The sequence below is a fragment of the Saccostrea echinata genome, unplaced genomic scaffold, assembly GCF_033153115.1.
Source record: "Saccostrea echinata isolate AGI-Se365-2 ecotype Australia unplaced genomic scaffold, CSIRO_AGI_Sech_v1 ptg000054l, whole genome shotgun sequence".
Lineage (NCBI taxonomy): Eukaryota > Metazoa > Mollusca > Bivalvia > Ostreida > Ostreidae > Saccostrea > Saccostrea echinata.
The window spans coordinates 11904952-11925000 of NW_026889803.1; the positions used below are offsets into that span (position 1 = coordinate 11904952).

At 34.0% G+C, this 20049-nt stretch overlaps 1 protein-coding gene across 2 annotated transcripts in view; it reads right to left on the minus strand.

The window, feature by feature from the left end:
* Positions 1-3207: 3207 nt before the first annotated feature.
* LOC133205249 (protein-tyrosine sulfotransferase 2-like) overlaps positions 3208-20049 on the minus strand; it is a 19030-nt gene continuing 2188 nt past the window's right edge. The window contains exons 1-3 of one of the 2 annotated variants that reach the window (XM_061341014.1): positions 12764-12909; positions 11532-12605; positions 3208-7928 (exon numbers count right to left, since the gene is read on the minus strand). In XM_061341014.1, the coding sequence (XP_061196998.1) occupies positions 7643-7928; positions 11532-12364 (1119 nt within the window). In that variant the 5' untranslated portion in view covers positions 12365-12605; positions 12764-12909 and the 3' untranslated portion in view covers positions 3208-7642. Of the gene's footprint in view, positions 7929-11531; positions 12606-12763; positions 12910-20049 lie in introns of those variants that run through there. The other variant, XM_061341015.1, reaches the window with a different exon arrangement.

Sequence of the window (20049 nt, forward strand, 5' to 3'; positions counted from 1 at the left end):
CTGCGTCATGTGCATCGCGCTTGGGCACAGGAAATGCGAGATCGTCAAAAGCGTCGATCAGGTTGACATCGGGAGTGATTTCGGACTCTCCACCACCTCCTTGTTCCAAAGAGCAGAAAAATGTGCTAGTTACGCCCAGTCAGTTGTAGCCACAAAGGAACGCAGCCTACAGTACCTTCAAGACCAGAAGAACAAAGCGACGGCACGAGTTGCTTCAATGATTCGGGATACAAAAACAATACTCGATACCCTTGAATCCAACATTCATCAGGACATAGATAATGCTGACCAGCAGCAAAGAATGCAACTCCAAGATCAAGTTGAACATTACCGAGGGATCGTCAGCCAGATTAACGAGGCCAAAAATAAACTAGAAACTTCAGTCAAATTCCGAACGAAACTGAACGTCCTCCAGCAAGCCCCACGACTCGAAGAGCTTTGTAGGAAGTATGAACATGAGTTCCAGAATGATAAAGACAAAGACAGCGATCTAACCTTTGGATGGTCTCCAGACGCAGTCTTAGACAATCTAGCACGAGTGCAAGATAATATTGGGAAAATGCATCTAACACCAATTCAAAGGCTGGAGGCACCACACCATCCTAGTCGGAAAATTTACTGGGACAAACGAATAATCAAGCGATCCGAATTTAATGCCAAGACTGGGTCTGACAAAAGCAACTGTCTCTTTACAGGCGCTGGTTTCACGAACAAGGGTGAGATCGTTCTAGCAGACCACAGCAACCGCAAAATTAAACTTTTCACAAGAACTGGCACTCTCCGCCATCAACTCCGCTGTGAAGATCAACCCTGGGACGTCTGCATGGTGGATGATGACAATGTTCTCGTCTCATTCCCGGCTAAGCAAAAAATTCAAGTCTTCCGCATCCGTGAAAAAATCATTCCGATCCGCAACATTGCAGTAGAAGGAAATTGCCACGGAGTATCGCATAGCGCTGGGAAACTTGTGGTCACGTTTTCAGATGACTACAAAAGCTGCATTGGTTCTGTGAAATACATGGATATGCAAGGGAGAGTCACACGCAACATCAACACAAATTCAACACACAAGTTTGTGTTTGAATGGCCGCACTTTGTGCATTTCGACGAGGATCGCAACTGTGTTTATGTGACCGACGAAAGCAATGGGTCGGTGGTGAAGATAATGCAATCAGGAGCAATCCAGTGGATCTGTCGGGAAGCTATTATCAAAAGTCCTACCGGAATTGACGTGGACAACGAGGGCAACATCTTTGTCTGCGCATTCCATGCCCGCACGTTGGTACAGTTGTCACGTGATGGACATGTGGCCAAGGAGATGCTGACAGACGTAGAAAATCCTTTAAAAATTGCATTCGACAAACTTAAAAACAACTTTGTCCTGACCAATGGATTTGCTACATCCCAAAATTTCATTGGAATATATCAATGCATATAAAACAGTCTACTTGATCTTGTATGCAAGTTAAATGAATCCTGTAGTGTAGAGCCATTCACTAGATTATTACAAGATTTCTTGGAGTGTAATTTATTAGTGTTGATGGTGAAACTAGTAATTAAAACTTTTTGTTTTATTTGCTTGTTTTTTGTTTTTGTTTGTTTTTGTTTTGTTTTGTTTTTGTTTTCTATTGCTATATAAATGTAACGTCGAACGACAGATGAGAATGGAAATTTGACTTCATTGAATTAAAGGAAACAAGGGTTCAGGGGGTTCAACATTAAATAAACATTATAAACATTTTCGTTTGTTTGTTTTTTAACGACCCTTCGAGAATTTTTCACTAATATTGAGAGGCCACCGCTTGCCGGTGGAGGGCTGCAATTTTAGAGTTATACTTCGCACTTAAGGCCTTTGAGCAGTGAGGGATCTGTTTCGTACCAGCACCTACTGCGACACGGGACCTCACTTTATACAGTCTCATCCGAAGGACCGGTCTCCACGTCCCGCAGTGGGATTCAAACACGCGACGTAAAGATCATCTCCTTACTCCGCTACTCTAAAGCAAAGGTTTTTACCACTACGCCACGCAGGCGACCGTATTTAAAGAATGAAGGCGCATTTGAATTGGATTCGACAGGAATCTGGGCGTACTTGTGTTTTGATTTGCGAAAATATACCTTGAAATATGGTTAAACGAGTCCTTTGGTACAAAAATGTTACACTTTAAAACCGTTTTTCTATAAAATTGTTAATTTTAGGCCATCTCTCCACGATTTAAAACGTTATTTGTGTGTATTTTAACTTGAAGAAACGAACAAACATTTGTTTAAAAAATGAAGTGCAGACCCAGACACCATGAAAAATGAACTTTTAAAAAAGAAATCACATTGTGTTGATGCGCTGCTTCTTTGTCATTTTAAAACCCATTCCTAATATGATGGGACGATAGCACAGTTTAATATAAGTATGTTACCTGTCCAGGATTGGGAGAAATTGATCAGTGTTGGTTCGATCCACGCATGGAGCGTTTATTTTTATTGTTTAACTATACAATTAAGTTGTTTGCCACTTTGATTTTGTTCACCGATTTATTAATATTTTATAATAAAGTTAAAGTTTGATTCTGTTGCACTGAGAGCGAGAGCAATTTTTTACCTCGACTGAAATTTTAATATATTTGCATTTAATTATAACCCATTATTTCATATTTTTGGTATTGATTATGTGAAGTATTACTATGATATTGTAGCTCTTAAGATAAGCTGACTTAAATAAATGTATTACAGTTTTTGACAAGGTGTTTCAATGTAACATTTTCCTATGCAAGTATTTTCGTGCACTATTCCTGCAGATTACATGCCAAATACACCCATCTTCTTTCTTAAAATTTTGTAAACATCTAGCACGAATTGGGGGGATGTTTGATTTAAAATAAGATATAAATTCCAATCAGCCCTTTTCATGAAAGCTATGTTCATTTGTTTCACACTGTTTTCCTCGATGTAGAGGTTGTTTCCTCAGTGTGGAACACTAACTATTCGGTACAAGTACGCAAATGTTTCAATAGAGTATTACACATAAACGCAACACCAATCCCTCTTCTCACAGATTTTACTAAAACTTTTGTTCCCGGAAGAAGTGCTGTATTTACATACAGCACTAGGAAAGGTGTAGCTATAAAAACGTAAATTTTTAAAAAATAAACATCTGAATTCTGGTGTCCTGCCTCCTGCAATTCCATTAAAATACATATACTACCAAAAACGTTGAATACAGTAAACATTTATTGACAATACATCATTCATGTTTTATGTATGTGTATACATTTAAACCACACTCTAACCTTCTTACATAAAAGAGATACTTAAATCAAGATATTTTTCTATAGATTATACCTTTAAAATAGAGAAAAATAAAAATATTTAACTATTCTTTACTGCTCTTTATTTTTTTTTAACTAAAAAAAACATACACCAAAAAAAAAAAGCTTAAAAAAGCTCAAAAGTTCATTAATTAGTATTCAAAAAATTCTGAAATCCTTGGGTATGAAGAAACCTGACCGACTAAAATGTTAAAACTGCATAACTGATCAACAATTCCAATCCATAATTACATTGTGATCACAAAATTTGCAGGTAAGCCCCAACTTCAAATTATCATATTATTCATTTCTGTGCTTGTCCTAATTATCACAAAATAGTAGCAATTTTATCGAAATAAAAAATTCAAAAAATAAGTGAAAAAATGTATTCCCATATCTACTCCTTAGTACAGATGATTGGATAATACACACTACTTTGGAATCATCATTGTTTGTGGAGGACAACTGTATGTGAACTTTAAGGGTCACCCTTGCCTATGAATTTACATCCCTACAGACAATAACTTTGTCAGCATATTGGTTCATTGAATCTTTTGTATATACAAGTTACTCCTGAAATTACATATCTATGAACCAGTAAATGTTGGTTGCTGACAAATACTGACTCCCACAAGTTAAAATGATTCCACAGTATTTTATGCATAGTAACTCTAATGGATACCATATAGCATACCTTTAATCAGTCATAGGAAAAAAATGGTTCTAAATTAGAATAATCTCATTTCATTTTGACATCTTTCCTATAATTCAAAAAAAAAAACACAGGTATTTTAACCCCTGCAATCATTAAAGGAGCCCATCTAAAAACAATCACCATATTCAAACAAAAAACCATCATATCATACATGTATAATGTATTTGGCACCAACAAACTTTGTTATGTATGTACATGAGTTCTGATGTCTGTCTTCATACACTATTGTACAGTAAATATATAGTAAAGGTAATTAAACAAATAATAAAATGATCAAATAATTATATCAAGCTTATTCATTAAATATATTTGTTCATCACCAAGAAGGTATATGTTTCCAAAACTTTCAAATATGACACATCAACCTACCAATACACTGCATAAGTAGAACAAAAATACTTTTTTTGTATGGGACAAAAATTAATAACCAGCTGCAAGTGCAAACCTTGACATAAAATTTTAATACAGTACATAGAAAAACTAAATATACAAGTATACAGATTGGACTTTTCAAAATTAATAATACCCTGTGTATTTGCATTCTTTGCTAAATGTGCTGTAGGTATTTGTAATTTTGATAAAGTAAAATTGATCAAAGAGGTCTAAATGTCCTGCTTTGGTACTTTTTTTTTATCATATATATGTAATACACAAGAGCTGCACAGTAGTCACCCCCTGTTATCCTGTATTGTGTCAAACTTGTTTCTCTTTGAGGAAAAAAATTGTTAAGATACAACAGAATCAAAATAGATAATCCATAGCTATAAGTAAAATAAAAAAAATTAACTTGACCTTGTAAAACAATTAATTATTACAAAATAAAGCATCAACAGTCAATTAAAAATATATGTTTAATAAGGAAAAGGATAGTCCAATACAGATTCATACAACAGTCAGTGAGGTTGTGTACTGCAGTATACATGAATTTGGTCATGATAAAAATTTGGTACATTTGGTACATAAACATACAATTCGGATTTAAAATTTAATAAACAACCTTTTTTGTGACATTCAAACTTTGGACTCTTAACATATTTCTTTGGTACACTGTAAATCAGGTAACAATTGATCATGTCAAAGAATTAAAAACTTAATTCATAAAAAAGAGAATATCCTAATATACCAAACGTTTTAATTGTTCGTTGAAACATTATCTTAAAAAATTAAATCTTCAAATCAAATCAGTATTACAAATCCCATACAATCTTATATAGGCTGGGTTGTCAGAGTTTACCACAAGTTTACAGAATCATCATGATCATCATGATGTGAGGTAAAAGGGTGGCTGGCTGTTGGTGTCAAGTTTTCTGTTATCTTTTGACATTCCTTTAGTTCAGAGTTAAATAACAGGTCATAATATTTGTATGTTATACTCACTTTTGATGATGAAATTAAAAAAGAAAAAAAAATCATAAAAAATGCAAATTTAAACACCAAATGATGAAATGAAATGTTTCAAAATAAGTCTTCATTATTCATGAAATCTGACTCTTAAATATCCTCAATAAAAATGTTTGGCATCTTTTGAGGACGTTGGGAACTGAACATGCCTCAACTTTTACAAATTGTATATTGGTCCTTTGTTATGTTTGGAAAATCAAATCTATGACTGTACCAAACAGCACCTACAGCTAGTATAACTATCAAAAATGACTAGAAAACACTAAAATATCCACTCATCAATAATGCACTCTCCATAAATAAACTCCTCCATGCAAATTTAACTAGCATATATTGCACAGAGCCTACATGACACTGAATGACTTACATACAATTGACCAATTATGTACACTTTTTTGATGTAAAAGATGAAAAGTACACATGAATATATGTACACTGGTCATCATATTATTGGTATGTATGCAATGTATAGTAATAAGTCCACCATTGTTGGGGGTCATATATCCATACCACAATTGTCTTCTGAAAACAATCAAAGATTCTGCTTATCCAAATCAATACTTCATTATTAAATCAGCCATAAATATTTGATGAGTTCTTATTCCTTTTCTTTCATTAGTACCGGTATATGTATCACATCCCAATTGAATATATAACAGTCTAAGTTCACTTGTATAGAATGTCGGTCAAATCAGCTATAGAACAATAAAGGTACTCTGAACACCTCTGGGGAATCTAACCAGGAATTAATCCATCAATATTTAAGGTATTACCAGTGTATTGATGATTCTACAAACCTGACAATATGAAATTACAGATCATTTAATTTGTTGTACTTGGTTATAAAAATCTTTGATATACAGATTATATATAGGTAACAATTGAATGCAGTATGTTTGTGGATGTATAGTCAGTCAATCATATTCAGATTTAACACTTGATGTATTCATTATCTGGCTGAGATATTATGTCTACTGTAAGAAAATGGCACAGTCTACAGATATTTAAAGCAGTGATAGTAACATCAGCAAAAAAATTCAATAGCTTTGTGGAGAAAGACGGGGCAAACATTGAGAGACCATAAGTCACTCAAAAACGTTACAGTAGGCACATCTAGGTGTACATGTATTGGTCTAAAAACAAAGAAACAATAAGTCAGCATATTTGGGTGTACTCTGTTTGACGTACACCATTAACACTGAATCAGCACATAAAGGTGTACATGATTTAGTGTACACAGAACACAATACACTGCATCAGCACTATATACACTGATACTGAACACTGAATCAGGACAACATTAGGTGTACAATTTTATCACATCCAGAATCCTGCCCACCCTTATCAGAATACAAATTACATGTATACTATTGAGATTATCAGACACCATGCATGAAAAGCAAAGAATCTAAAACTTTCATTTGTACAATGCATATACAGTAAAACCTGCGCTTATAAAGAAGTGACAGGGACAACAATTTTGATCCATTATACCGGTAAATGTAATTTGTTATATCCTTTAAGTTTATAAAATGTTTAAACATGTTTTAAAACTTGCTGTAAGTGTAGATTCATTATAATAAGTGTGTTCGCTGTAACCATGTTTTACTGTATGCTAATACATGTACTATTTATCCTCATTACACTGAATTGAGGAAAAAAAAAAATTTTCTAGGCTACATTTTATGATCATGTACAACTCTTTTTGCTAAAAAAATTTTTTTTATAAAAAACAGAAAAAAAAAAAACATGCAACGTGCATCACATTTAGATGTTCATTGTCAATATTTGTACATACACTACATAATAAAATCTAAATTATACATTTATCTAATGTTTATTATACTTAATTTTTTTCCCTGTACTGAAAAATCATCTCATAAAAACAGCTGAGTCATTAAAATATTCACTTAAAATACATTTATGGTATGTTCTTTAAATGTAATTGCATCGGTAGATTTTTACTTCAAGTTTATTACCAATTTTTCATTTTCTAGGATATCAGTGAACACAAAAACCAATAATAATCACTTCTCTAAAAAAAAAAAACAACAACCCAGAAACGAAAACAAAGATATATATATGTAACCTGATCAATAATCAATGTAACCAATATTATAACATTTGTGCCCTATCAAATTCCCTGTACATGAACAAATTTCACGGAAATGTGTTATTTGGACATTTTTTATTACATTTCTTTATTTCCCTACGGCTATCGACATCAGTGAGGTTGATGATGTCCAGTTTTTTTCTCCTTGGCCAGAATTTCCTGCTCTTTTTCTTTCCAGTATTCCATGTTCTGTTTAATGTGCATCGTGTTGTCCGCCACTTTGGGGTCAGGTTTGCCGTAGTCTGGTGGGTTTTTGGTTGGGTCATATCCTAGGGTGTGTAACATGGGAGCAATTTTGGCCATGTTTTCTAATATGTCATTTGAGTAAAATCCCACCCACTTACTCAATGCCTCTATGTTGACTGGTTTGATCACTTGGTCTGTTGATTTCTCTGTTCTGAAATGAGATATTTAGCAAAGATTAGAAATTTCCTCTACAAAGGACACACCAGATGATCAATTGCTTGACATTTTATTTTGTTGCTTCATTGTACAAGAGCGATACTGCTGCGATATTGCTTTGCCCACTCAGATTTTCAGAACAATTATGATCTGATTTCAAATCCATCAAAGTCATAGACAAATTTGGAATGCAGTAAACTATTGTTTCTTTCAAACAGATGATGAAACATTGTCCTCCTTATACAAACATGACACATATAGGAGATGAAAACCAGCGCCACAGAAAATGTAACATATATTTACTTGCTATTAGAAGAATCAATCATTGTCATTACTCATAATTCTTCCATTTGTAAAAATTTGAAATTGTTGATCAATATGGACTGAGGTTGTACTTTCATAATCTCAGTGAAATCTGCTTAGTAGCTCATTCTTGCCTGAATATCACACTTCTTATAATAATTCACAGTGAAATGTAATCTGCTATAGCGTGCATTGCCTTGTCTTCTTTTAGATATTGAAAGTCTCAAAGACAAGCATGTATAAAGGTACATGCAAAGTTAATAAATATACATTGCCAACGCATTTTGATATTCCTCAATCCTCCTCCCCCTCCCCCAAAAGGAAAACTAAAAAAGAAAAAAAAAATGAAACAAAAATGTAACCTTAAGCTACCATATGAATATATCCTTTGATAAAGAAAATATTTTTCAAATCATCTGCACTGTTTTATATTGTTATTCCAGACAACTTCCAACCATACAGACTCTCAAAATGTTAACCACATCAAAAATAAATGCAAATAGTTTATTAAATACAAACTTAAATCATCCTTCAACAGCACTTTGTTTACTGGTGCAGTCAGCTAGGAAAATTCAAATAAATGAAAGAAAGCTCCAGGCATAAACCTTTTCATGTTAAGTTACATAATAATCATTTCATCTGCCTTGGATGAAATTTTAGCTATCGGCACTACAACTTGCACTCACTGACTCGAAGTTAAGGAATAACTATCTCTCCTGCAAATACACCATACCTGAAATAATTTGGTGGCATTACCTCATTTCAAACATGATTTTGGCACATTAATGTGTCCCATTGTCACTATACTCCATACCTTCTTAACCTGCACATGCAAAAACTATATGCCCTTGAATCTTCAATTATGGGGACATCAAAATTATATTTTTGAAATTCTTAAACAATTTAGTTGCATCTTTTATGATACAAGTTTACCTGACTTATACTCTTACTTTACCACAATTGCATTGTTACAATGTATAATAAACTATAGCATTTTATAGTATGTTTACTCTAAAATCGTGATGCCAATTTTATTAATTATTAATTAAGAACTGAAGGGTTTATTGAGAATCATGTACATTTGTAATTTCCTGGGTGAACATCTCTTATGAAATGATAACAACGATTTTTAATTTATGGTTAAAGGGTACCTCTTCCCCTCCCCAAATCTAGGAAAACTAAACCACTATGAAATAGGTAATTCCCCAATGCTGTAATGATGTCCATAAAAAAATGTTGGTATCTTCCATAATTAGATCTGAGGGCATATTAGCAATAAAAGTGTACATGATGTGATTAACAGACCATAAAAAACAGAAATAGCCACTGGTCAAATTGATTTATGACCTTCACCATACTGCCATTGCATTCAAAAGGACAAGATAAAAGAAGAGAGGCCAAAAGTTGGCAAAAAGATAAGGAGAGAAATGATGAACTGGAACACTATTATTATAAAATGAAATTGCTTGATTTGTTTTGGTATGGACAGAGGGATCTCTTCTCCCTCCTCATATCTCTCCCCCTTCTTCACATCTCCCACCCCTCTTCTCTCCATCTCCTGCCCCTTTTCTCCCTCCTTTACCTCTCCCATCCTTCTTCTCTCTCCTTTTCCTCCCTCTCCAAAAAATACATGTACAGTCAAACCTTCTTATCTCAAGCTCGACTGGAGTGAGAAAAAACTTCAAGATATCCAAGAATTTGAGATATCAAGGGTGAAATATCACTTCAACATATCCATGGTATTATCGGTGTTGAGATACCAAAGTTCAGCTGTAGATGGATGAATCATGAAATATAAATTCAAACATAGGGGCAAAGGTTACGATTTTGAGTTAAAGTGATGAGATGATGATAGAAGCAGAGCATGGGTGAATACAGAAACAAGTTTTTCAAAATACTAACTTGTACAATTACTGGTTAAAAAATAGATAATAGATATTTCTAAAAAAAGTTATTAAGTTATAAAAGTTGAAAAATTCATCAACAAATATATATTCTAGGTGTTTTATATTTCTTCCTAGCTCTAGATATGCATTTCACCAAGAAGACACTCACTACAATGAACTTCACAAGCTATCCTTATTGCATTATAGATATGATTTTTTAAAAACTTCATCAACATCATTTTCATAATTGTTCACACTGATTTGAAAAACGTTTCAGCAGTGCAAAATTGATAATCACTTAGCTGCATTTACTCATGGTCATGGCAATAGAGCTTTTGTAGCATCAACCAAAGAATTAACTTTATCAAGCTCTTTTTTTTTTGGATGGCACTCACAACATTGGTTCACAAACTAACAACTATGTTTAAGCCTTTCATATTTAGAATTAATCTTAAGTGGTCCCACTCAAAGAGGTTACAGGCAAATCACAAACTTGTTCAATATCCAATTTTCCACATTTTTTATTGGCCTTTGATAATTTTTTGAAAGTACATTCCTGATTTTGTTTCAGAAAACAAGAATAGCATGCCTAGCCTATCTTCCAAATTTACTTCTTTGCTGTAATAGCATCAGCAGACACGTACATCTTACATGTGATTCAAAGGTAAAGGCTTGCTTGCACTGTTTTCAAAAGCAAAGATTATTTAAAATTCATGAAAATGGGGGAAATTTTGAAAACTGTATTAAGCTACCACCTTTCTGGCACCCATGTACAAATCATTATTGATGCGAGCTAAGCATCATTTAGATTCTTAATTACAATATTTCATAATTCTGAGTTGAATGAGGGGCCAAATGGCCCTTAAACGGCACAAGGAAGCCATAGTCTCAGTAATGGTAAGGTTATGGATACAATAAAATCTTGATCTCTAAAAAACCACTAAAAACTACTGTATAGATAACAATTTCAAAGGACTTTTAGGAAAAATACAGTTGAACTTCGGTATCTGAATCTCATACACTGATATCTCTAATACCATGGATATGTCAAAGTGATTTGTAAGTCTCAAACCCTTATTTTTTTCAGTTTTTTTACCCTGAATATCTCAAATCCTCAGATATATCGAAGTTTTTTCTCAGTCCCATTTAGTTTTTTTGATGAGGTTTGACTGTACCTAACATAATTTATTTTCTATCTGACTGGCTATTTTGCCTTGTTTGAACATCTTAAGATCCAGAATTCTTGTGAATGTGCACAATTTGTTTCTTGTAACATGAAAATTAATTTATGTATATACTTAGTTCAATATATCATGATATATTGTACTGAACCACATCCTCTATAAAGTTAAAGGGGGGGGAGTGGTTGCATTCTTCCTTTTTCTTTAGTCAGGGATATGTATACTTACTTTGATAAGGATGCCCCTCCTGGCTTCCCTATGTAGTCCTCATGATGGAGCACTGAACTGTTCCAGGGTAAGTCTAAAAACTCCAGAATTCTGTGCATCCAGAGGTCTGGATGTAAAGCAAGTTGTTCATAGTAAACCGGCATACACCGTATAGGTCCTATCCGTAAGCACTGAGAATACATCACTTCCATAGCAGTGTTCCATTTCTCTAAACACATTTTGGGATTTTTCAGATCAAAACCTGAGATTGTAACTTTTCTTGTTATGACAGAATGAATGATGGCCCTGCCATCCCTGATCATGAGAATGAATTTGGAGTTGGGGAATAATCTACTGAGATACAAACTGGATTTCAATGTGAAGGGGTCTTTGTTACAAAGTCTAGGGGCTGCGTCACCATGCTTGGCAATGATTTCTAAAATGAAAGCAGACACAGCAGAATCTATAACAGCATCATTGATGCCTGCCTCTACAAGTCTCTTCCTCTCAATTTCTGATTTTTGCCAGTGATTCCTCATCCCCAGGATTCGGGGGATTACACGGGTCTCCTCCCCACACCTCACGTCAGGGTGAGCATCCATCATAACCCTCATCAGGGTGGTACCACTACGTGGCATACCCCCAATGAATATGAGTGGGGAATCCTGGTCGTATGGTATAGCTTTGTTCTTATCATCATACACATACTTGACAGACTCTCTAGGGACCATGTACATCTTTGGTGAACCACTGCATTGGAACATTCCATAAAACACAATTACTGTGCCCAGGCACAGTATTATGGCCACACACTTCTTGGAATTCTTCATTTGAGTACACCTTCTAGAGAACATGCTTAGAAATCTCCCCCATGTCCTTGTATAGACACCACCTGTTAACAATGTTATTTTTCACCTTTTCCATACATTTATAGTGGAGCCATTATCAATTCTTCAGTGATGTTGCATCCTTGAGAATCCTCAAAGAAAACAAGGAGGTTTCTGATGTAATAGTCCAACTTAATCAGCAATATCTCTCAGTTATCCATCTGTGGCATTTGTCCATTTCCTGCAGTGGGAAGGGATCCCATTATACCTGTAAAGTAAAAGAGACATATACAGATAACTGACCAACACCAGTCCACTGGATTGCCACATAAAATGGTGACAGCTCACTTCGTATGAGAGCTGTACAGTGGCATTAATTATATCCACCAAGCCTGTGTTATTTTTTCTCACTGATAAAATTCTTACTTGACATTGATTATGTAGTACCTCCTTATTTATAATCAACTGTCCTTACTACACTCTCAGAACCATTCCCAATCATGAAGAAAATATATAATATCAGGCAGAGGTTTGACATTTGATACAAACATATTAGCACCGATGTCAATACTTAGAATGGACAAATAAATCAATCATGTCCAGAGTTAATGACGGCATTTCATTTTAACATATCCCTGCATCCATTCACTTTCCCAGTGAAAAAACTCTTCACATGCTAAAGAGGCTTCAATTACACCATTTCAAACTACATTATATATGCATTGCTGAGAGTACACTGTGCCCCTGTTATCGTGTATAATGATCGAGAGCCTTAGATATGCTCAAATCAATATGTCTTTCTGCAGTGATTTTGCGTTTACCCTATCTAATTTTAACATGAACTTACATAACTATTAAGATCAAATATTTCAGGCAAATCAATGACAATTTTCCCCACTGATTCAATAATTGGTTCCCAAATGAACCATTGGAAGCTATTTTTACAGGTAAATTTCAAAAGGATTCATGTATTTATAGAGACAACGAGCATCAATTTTTGAAAGCATGAAGACTTTTTTAGCTTCATCAAAGCTTAATAATTATTGATATATATATAGGTGACTCCAGTAATCATGATGGTAAACCACACAATCAACAGATGCACCTTGTGTGTAATTACCATCCTATGAACCCTAATGGTGTGAAAGCTTCCATGAAGTGTGCTGATGTTCATTGCAGATGTGATGAAGATTTAAAATGCACAGTGCATAAAGAACTTTGATAAGAAATTCTTTATAACATGATTTTAGTCACGTCAGTCACATTAGGAAGAATTCTGAATGGAAGGCGTTTTTTGTAGAATCATAATGCTATCTCTAAATTGCAGTGATAAAAGCACTAAATGGATTGCTGAGTCCCTTGATATCACTAGAAAATTGTATTTTAGATCTCTTTTGATTGAGCTAAATCCAGCTTATAGAGGTCTCCTAGGCATGCAACAACCTGTCAGCATCAAAAAGAAATATCTAAAGTTTGTAAAATATTGTAGAACATCAGCTTGTATTTGCCTAAAGAGATCACATAATTCTTGCTGTTAATCAAAAAAAGTAAATATAAGGCTTAAGCAGTCACCTGAGAATCAGTCCACATTTCTTTTTATTAATATTTCCTTCATATAAGTCCCATATGTTATAAATTTCTTATGTTTCTCTGTCTCATCTATAAAGCCAGGCTAAGACAATAATTGTATTCTTTGAATACAGCTGAAAATCCCAGTAATTTTAACGTTGTCAAAGTGTCCCGGTTTGATTATACATTTTGGTCAAGAGTACACTTTTTATCAAGTTTATACATTCAGTACCTTTTTTTCCCATTTTCTCCAATTTATAAATAAGACCTAGACCCAGATCCAGGGAAGGCCTTGATCAGAACCCCCCCCCCCCCCCATTGTAAATGTAACAATCCAACCTTAACCATTATCAAGCTGTTGTTCTATTTTCAGTAATACTGATGCCATGCCTTTTGGCCTTATGTTTCCAAAAGCAATTCCAAATATTATGACCTCCATTTTTAACAACAGAGACCTTCCCCCTTGACCATAAAAAAAAATCAGTCAAGCTCTCCATCAGAACCAATGCATGCATGCTGACCTTACATAAAATATTTTCAATTTGTTGCACAAAACCCTAGCTGGTTTAAGTTATCCTTCAACCCCTTAAGTTCAAAAACCAACCTTTGACAGTTGATCCCTTCACTAGAACAACCCATGTTACCAATATGAACAACTTAACCCAAAAGATTTTCAATTTACTGCAGAGAAAGTAAAATTCTATTCCTTGATCAGGCTAATTTATGAGGGCAGGCAGTTATAAAACATATTTGCAATGTTATCATACTCAAAATAGCCAGAAGTCTCAGATGAAACTGTAGCTCTACTGGTTTGTACAAGTTTATAACAATTAAGACAAAGGTAGCACTTTGACAACAGCAATAAATAAAATAATGATCCTTCATTTAGTCTCTTTGTATGGCAAGTATTATTGATCATGAAATCTGACTAAATCTGTAGGAGGAGTACCCTTTTGAAAGAATTTCACAGAAATTTTGTTCAATCACCATGGCAAAACCATTAAAATTAACAGAATAATGTATCTTAGTGAAGGCTATTTAATATAGAAAAAGTTTTATTGAAATCAGATTTAACCAGTGTCGGAAGAGTAGTGTTTTGACAGAATTTCACAAAAATTTCTATTTCTAATGACCATGGCAACACCACTGATCACAATCAAAACCTGATGCACAGAATTATGCATCTTAGACAAGTCTACTTCTGTGTAAAAGTTTTATCGAAATCAGTTTAAAAATCAGTGTAAAAGGTGTAGCATTTTGAAAGAATTTCACATATACATGTATTTCCATTTTTAGTAACCATGGCAACATCATTCATCACATAGAGATTTACGTATCTTATTGAGTCTACTTGTGTGTAAGTAAGTAAGTAAATTATTTATTATAGTGACATATTGTGTATTGATACAATTATACACTGTATTTTACAACAATAAACTTAGTTTCTTACACCCAGCCCAAAGGACTTTTAGATCACTGTTAATATTTTGACAACAAGAGGCCCAAGGGCCTTAACGGTCACCTGAGTACAATACAACAATTTAGAGGATCCATAGAGTATTAAAATGAAATGAAAGATGAAGCTTTGTTGCCCAAAAGCAAGAAAAATAGGGTGATCAGGATCAACAAAATAATTAGTCTACTATTCATTAACAGTTTATAAATTAGGTTCTAATCTGTTCCCCATTTATCACTATCACCATATAGTATATTAACAAACTATCAGTGCTTTTGTACTATTTTAATTCCTTGTTGTAATCTCTTACATTGGCCTCTCTTGGTCTTTGATGAACATTTAATAAGACAAGTTATTTTTGTCTCATTTTTATTTATCTATTACTTACAAGTCCACATGATCATTAAAACTATGAAAATACTTTTTGTATTATACAATAAAAATTCTTGCATAATTCTCTTATTCTATTAATTTTTCAAGTACATTATTTACAATGATTAATTATCAAAAGTAAATGGCAAAGGGGAATAACTCCTCTCAGTAGAATGCAAATTAATTGAGCCCTGGCTAGGACCAGAACACTTGACCAAATGGTCCAGATGTTCAAAAATCTGGTAAAAATACCCTTCCTTATTACAACTTTTACACTTTTTGCCTCTGATATGCCCAAGTGCAGAGAAGATTTTTAAAGAAATAATGCATTTTCACTACAGATTCACTATTATATTATTAATAGAGCCCCTCCCCCCCCCCCCCCCCCCCCCCCTTCACCACCGAGAAACACCAGAGCCTCTCACCCTGGGACCAGAAGTTTCAAGTTTGCTCATCATAAGTAATCACTTTGTTTAACTGCTTAACATTAAGGAGCAGACAGGATTATTTAATAGAATTAATGCATTTTCACTACATTATCAACAGCCCCACCCTTATACCAGCACATCTGACCCAGGGGTCATGCAATTCACTACTCTGGAAGAAGCACTCTTGCTCATCATAACTATATACTTAGCTTCTTTGCTTTTTAACCAGAAGCAGAAAAGAATATTTTTAAAGAAATTTTGATTTTTCACTATATAATCAATAGAGCCCCCCCCCCCCCCCAACCTTTTGACCAGAACCCTTGACCCTGGGCCCATGAAATTCACAATTTTGGAAGAGGCATCCTTGCATATCATAACGATGTACTTAGTTTGTTTAAATAGTACCCAGGGGCAGAGAAGAAGATTTTCAAAGAAATAATTCACCTTCACTGTAGGAACTATATAGCCCCACCCTAGCACAAGAACCCCTGTCCCTGGGGCCATGAATTTCACAATTTTGGAAGAGGTGTCCTTGCTTATCATAACAATGTACTTAATTTGTTTAAATAATACCCAGAAGCAGAGAAGAAGATTTTTAAAGCATTAATGCATTTTCACTATAAAATAAATAGAGCCTTGCCCTAACATCAGAACCCCTGACCCAAGGGCCATGAAATTCACAATTTTGGTAGAGTTACTCTTGCTTATCATAACTATGTATTTAATTTGTTTAAATAATACCCAGGAGTAGAGAAGAAGATTTTTAAAGAAATAATGCACTTTCACTATATGATCTATATAGCCCCCCCCCCCCCAAGCACCAGAACCCCTTACCCTGGGGCTATGAATTTCACAATTTTGGTAGTGTCACTCTTGCTTATCATAACTATGTATTTAATTTGTTCAATAATACCAAGGAGTAGAGAAGAAGATTTTTAAAGAAATAATGCACTTTCACTATATGATCTATATACCCCCCCCCCCCACCAGCACCAGAACCCCTGACCCTGGGGCCATGAATTTCACAATTTTGGTAGAGTCACCCTTGCTGATCATAACTCTGTATCTAATTTGTTTAAATAATACCAAGGAGTAGAGAAGAAGATTTTCAAAGAAATAATGCACTTTCACTATACGATCTATATAGCCCCACCCTAGCACCAGAACCCCTGACCCTGGGGCCATGAATTTCACAATTTTGGTAGAGTCACCCTTGCTTATCATAACTATGTATTCAATTTGTTTCAATACTACCCAGGAGTAGAGAAGAAGATTTTCAAAGAAATAATGCACTTTCACTATATGATCTATATAGCCCCGCCCTAGCACCAGAACCCCTGACCCTGGGGCCATGAATTTCACAATTTTGGTAGAGGGCTCAATGATTATTACAATCACGTCAACAGTTTGACTGCTTGATGTCCAGGAGTAAAGAAGAAGATTTTTAAAGATTGCATTAATTTTGATGGTTTTAGCCCCACCCCTCAGGCCCCAGGGGGGCAGGGACCATGAAATTCAAAAATTTTGTTCCCCTTCACACATAGATGCCATATGCAAAAATTGGCTGAAATTGGTTCAGCGGTTTCAGAGAAGAAGCTGAAAATGTTCAAATGTTAACACACGACGCACGACGGATGAAAACAGATAGCAATAGGTCACCTGATTGACTCAGGTGACCTAATAAATAGGCACATAAATGAAGATAAATGATTTTTGTGAAGTTCTGATGGAACGTTTCATTGAAATCAGACCAAAACTATACAAAGGCAGTATTTTTAAAGAATTTCACAGAATTTTTTTTTAATTTTTAGTAACCATGGCAACATTGTTCATCAAAATCAACTTCTTTAAATGGAGAAAATACATGCAAATAAAGTGTTCAATTAATTTATCTTGGCTTAATAAAATCATAGAGAGGTATGAATTGATTACAAATACATGTTTAGTAATATATGTTGTAGATTTCAGTTTAATTAATTTTAGTTCTAAGGGCAGATCACTCTTTTTAAAATACCATGGAATCAGAACTCTTCAGTGTGCAGTGTTACACAGAGGTCATTCAGTAGTGAGAACAGTCAACAAGGAATTCAAATATGTGCACAGTTCTCGATCAAACAAAAATTATATATCTAATAAACTTAAGTAAAAGTACACCTGATTCAGTGTATTCTTGAGCTGAGATCTACCCTGGTATTTGAGATATAGAAAAACAGCTTCAAAAAACATAAAATTTGGGGAATAAATTTTCATGATGCAAAACTACCAAGGGATGGGTAAAAATTTCTAATCATGATATACACATGTATCACAAATCACAATCCCCCCCCCCCCCCCCCCCCCACTAAATATCACCCTGATATCACGATTCTAGGATGCTGTTGTTTTACAACATTTTTTTACACTTATGGTAATTGTAATTCAGAAGTTTGAACAATAAAATTAATTATTTCTGGAATTTATAATCATGTACAAAATATTGGTATTTTAGTCTCTATATCACAATACACATTGTGCAATAAAAAAATCATGATATACCAAAATAACCAATAAAATTGAGCATCCCTATGCAAAATTTAAACCCAAGAACATCATGCTATAATACAGGATTAATATCTATGAGTACATTCCTTGTCAAAATGACACTAAATTTTCTTAAATTCAAACTAATTTCTTTTCATACAAGTTCCTTTGCAACTCTGTGTTATCAAACCCTAGCAAAATTTTTAAAAATTCAAACATCAATACATTACAGTTACATTTCTCCAAGAATTAAGTATTTTTTTTCCCCATTTCTTCTTACCTTCATATAGAGCATGAAATCTGATCTTTCTTTGCAGCACAGAATGAAAAATTGAAATAAAAGTCAATACACATGACATATCAAACATTATATCTTCAATATGGATTGCATTGCTTTGCTGGTCTACTTATAATGAACAATTGCTGAAAGTATCACTGCTAATAAAATACTTCAAGAATCAGACAAGTAGTTATACTTATTGAACTTTTCATTTCAAAAAATTAATGTATTGATCAAATTTAGGCCAAAACCTCAGAAAACAAAATGAATACAACAATGTAAAATCCTCATGCACAAAAAAATGTTCTAATCAAAGAATCACATGTGACAGTGAATGTTCCTCTCCATGGCTAAGGGGTTACACATAAGATATCCCTACTACAAACACTTAAATAATTTATGGACCGAAATGTTTTTTGATACAAATGCAAGTCAATTAAAAAGGATGACCCTCTGGCTATTGTCGCAAACTTGGCTTTAGTTAACACCACACATCCTGTTAAGTCATTTAGTACAAGCAATTAAATTGGATCTTTTCAAAATAAGTTTAAATAACATTTCCTTAGTTAAGCAAATAATTTTTTTTTGCAGACTTGTACAGTATCAACATCAACAATTATCGATAAGTTAAAATTTAGTAGTGTTTGATGATCTGAGAACAAATTTTCTATATATGAAAGAATTTTTAAAACATGAGACCCAAGGGCCTTAATGGTCACCTGATTATTATGTAACGATCTATCGATTAAAACAAAATAAGCTCATAAGTGAAGTTATGTTCCCAAAAGCAAGAGAAATAGGATGATCAGGAATCAGCAAAATATTAATTTAGTCCTCAGTTACAAATCTTAAAGTTGATCTATTTATTTGCATGTATTTCCATCCATTTGTCACTATCCCCAGGCAGACTAAACAAAACAATAGTTCTTAAACACAATGAGTAAACCCTTCTCATTCCCTCTCACATTGGCCTCTCTCTTAGTCTTTGAAGATTATTTAATGTACAAAAATAAGGTATTTTTGTCCCATTTTTATTCATCTATTATTTAAAAGTCTACCTGAACATAAAAACTATGAAAGTACTTTT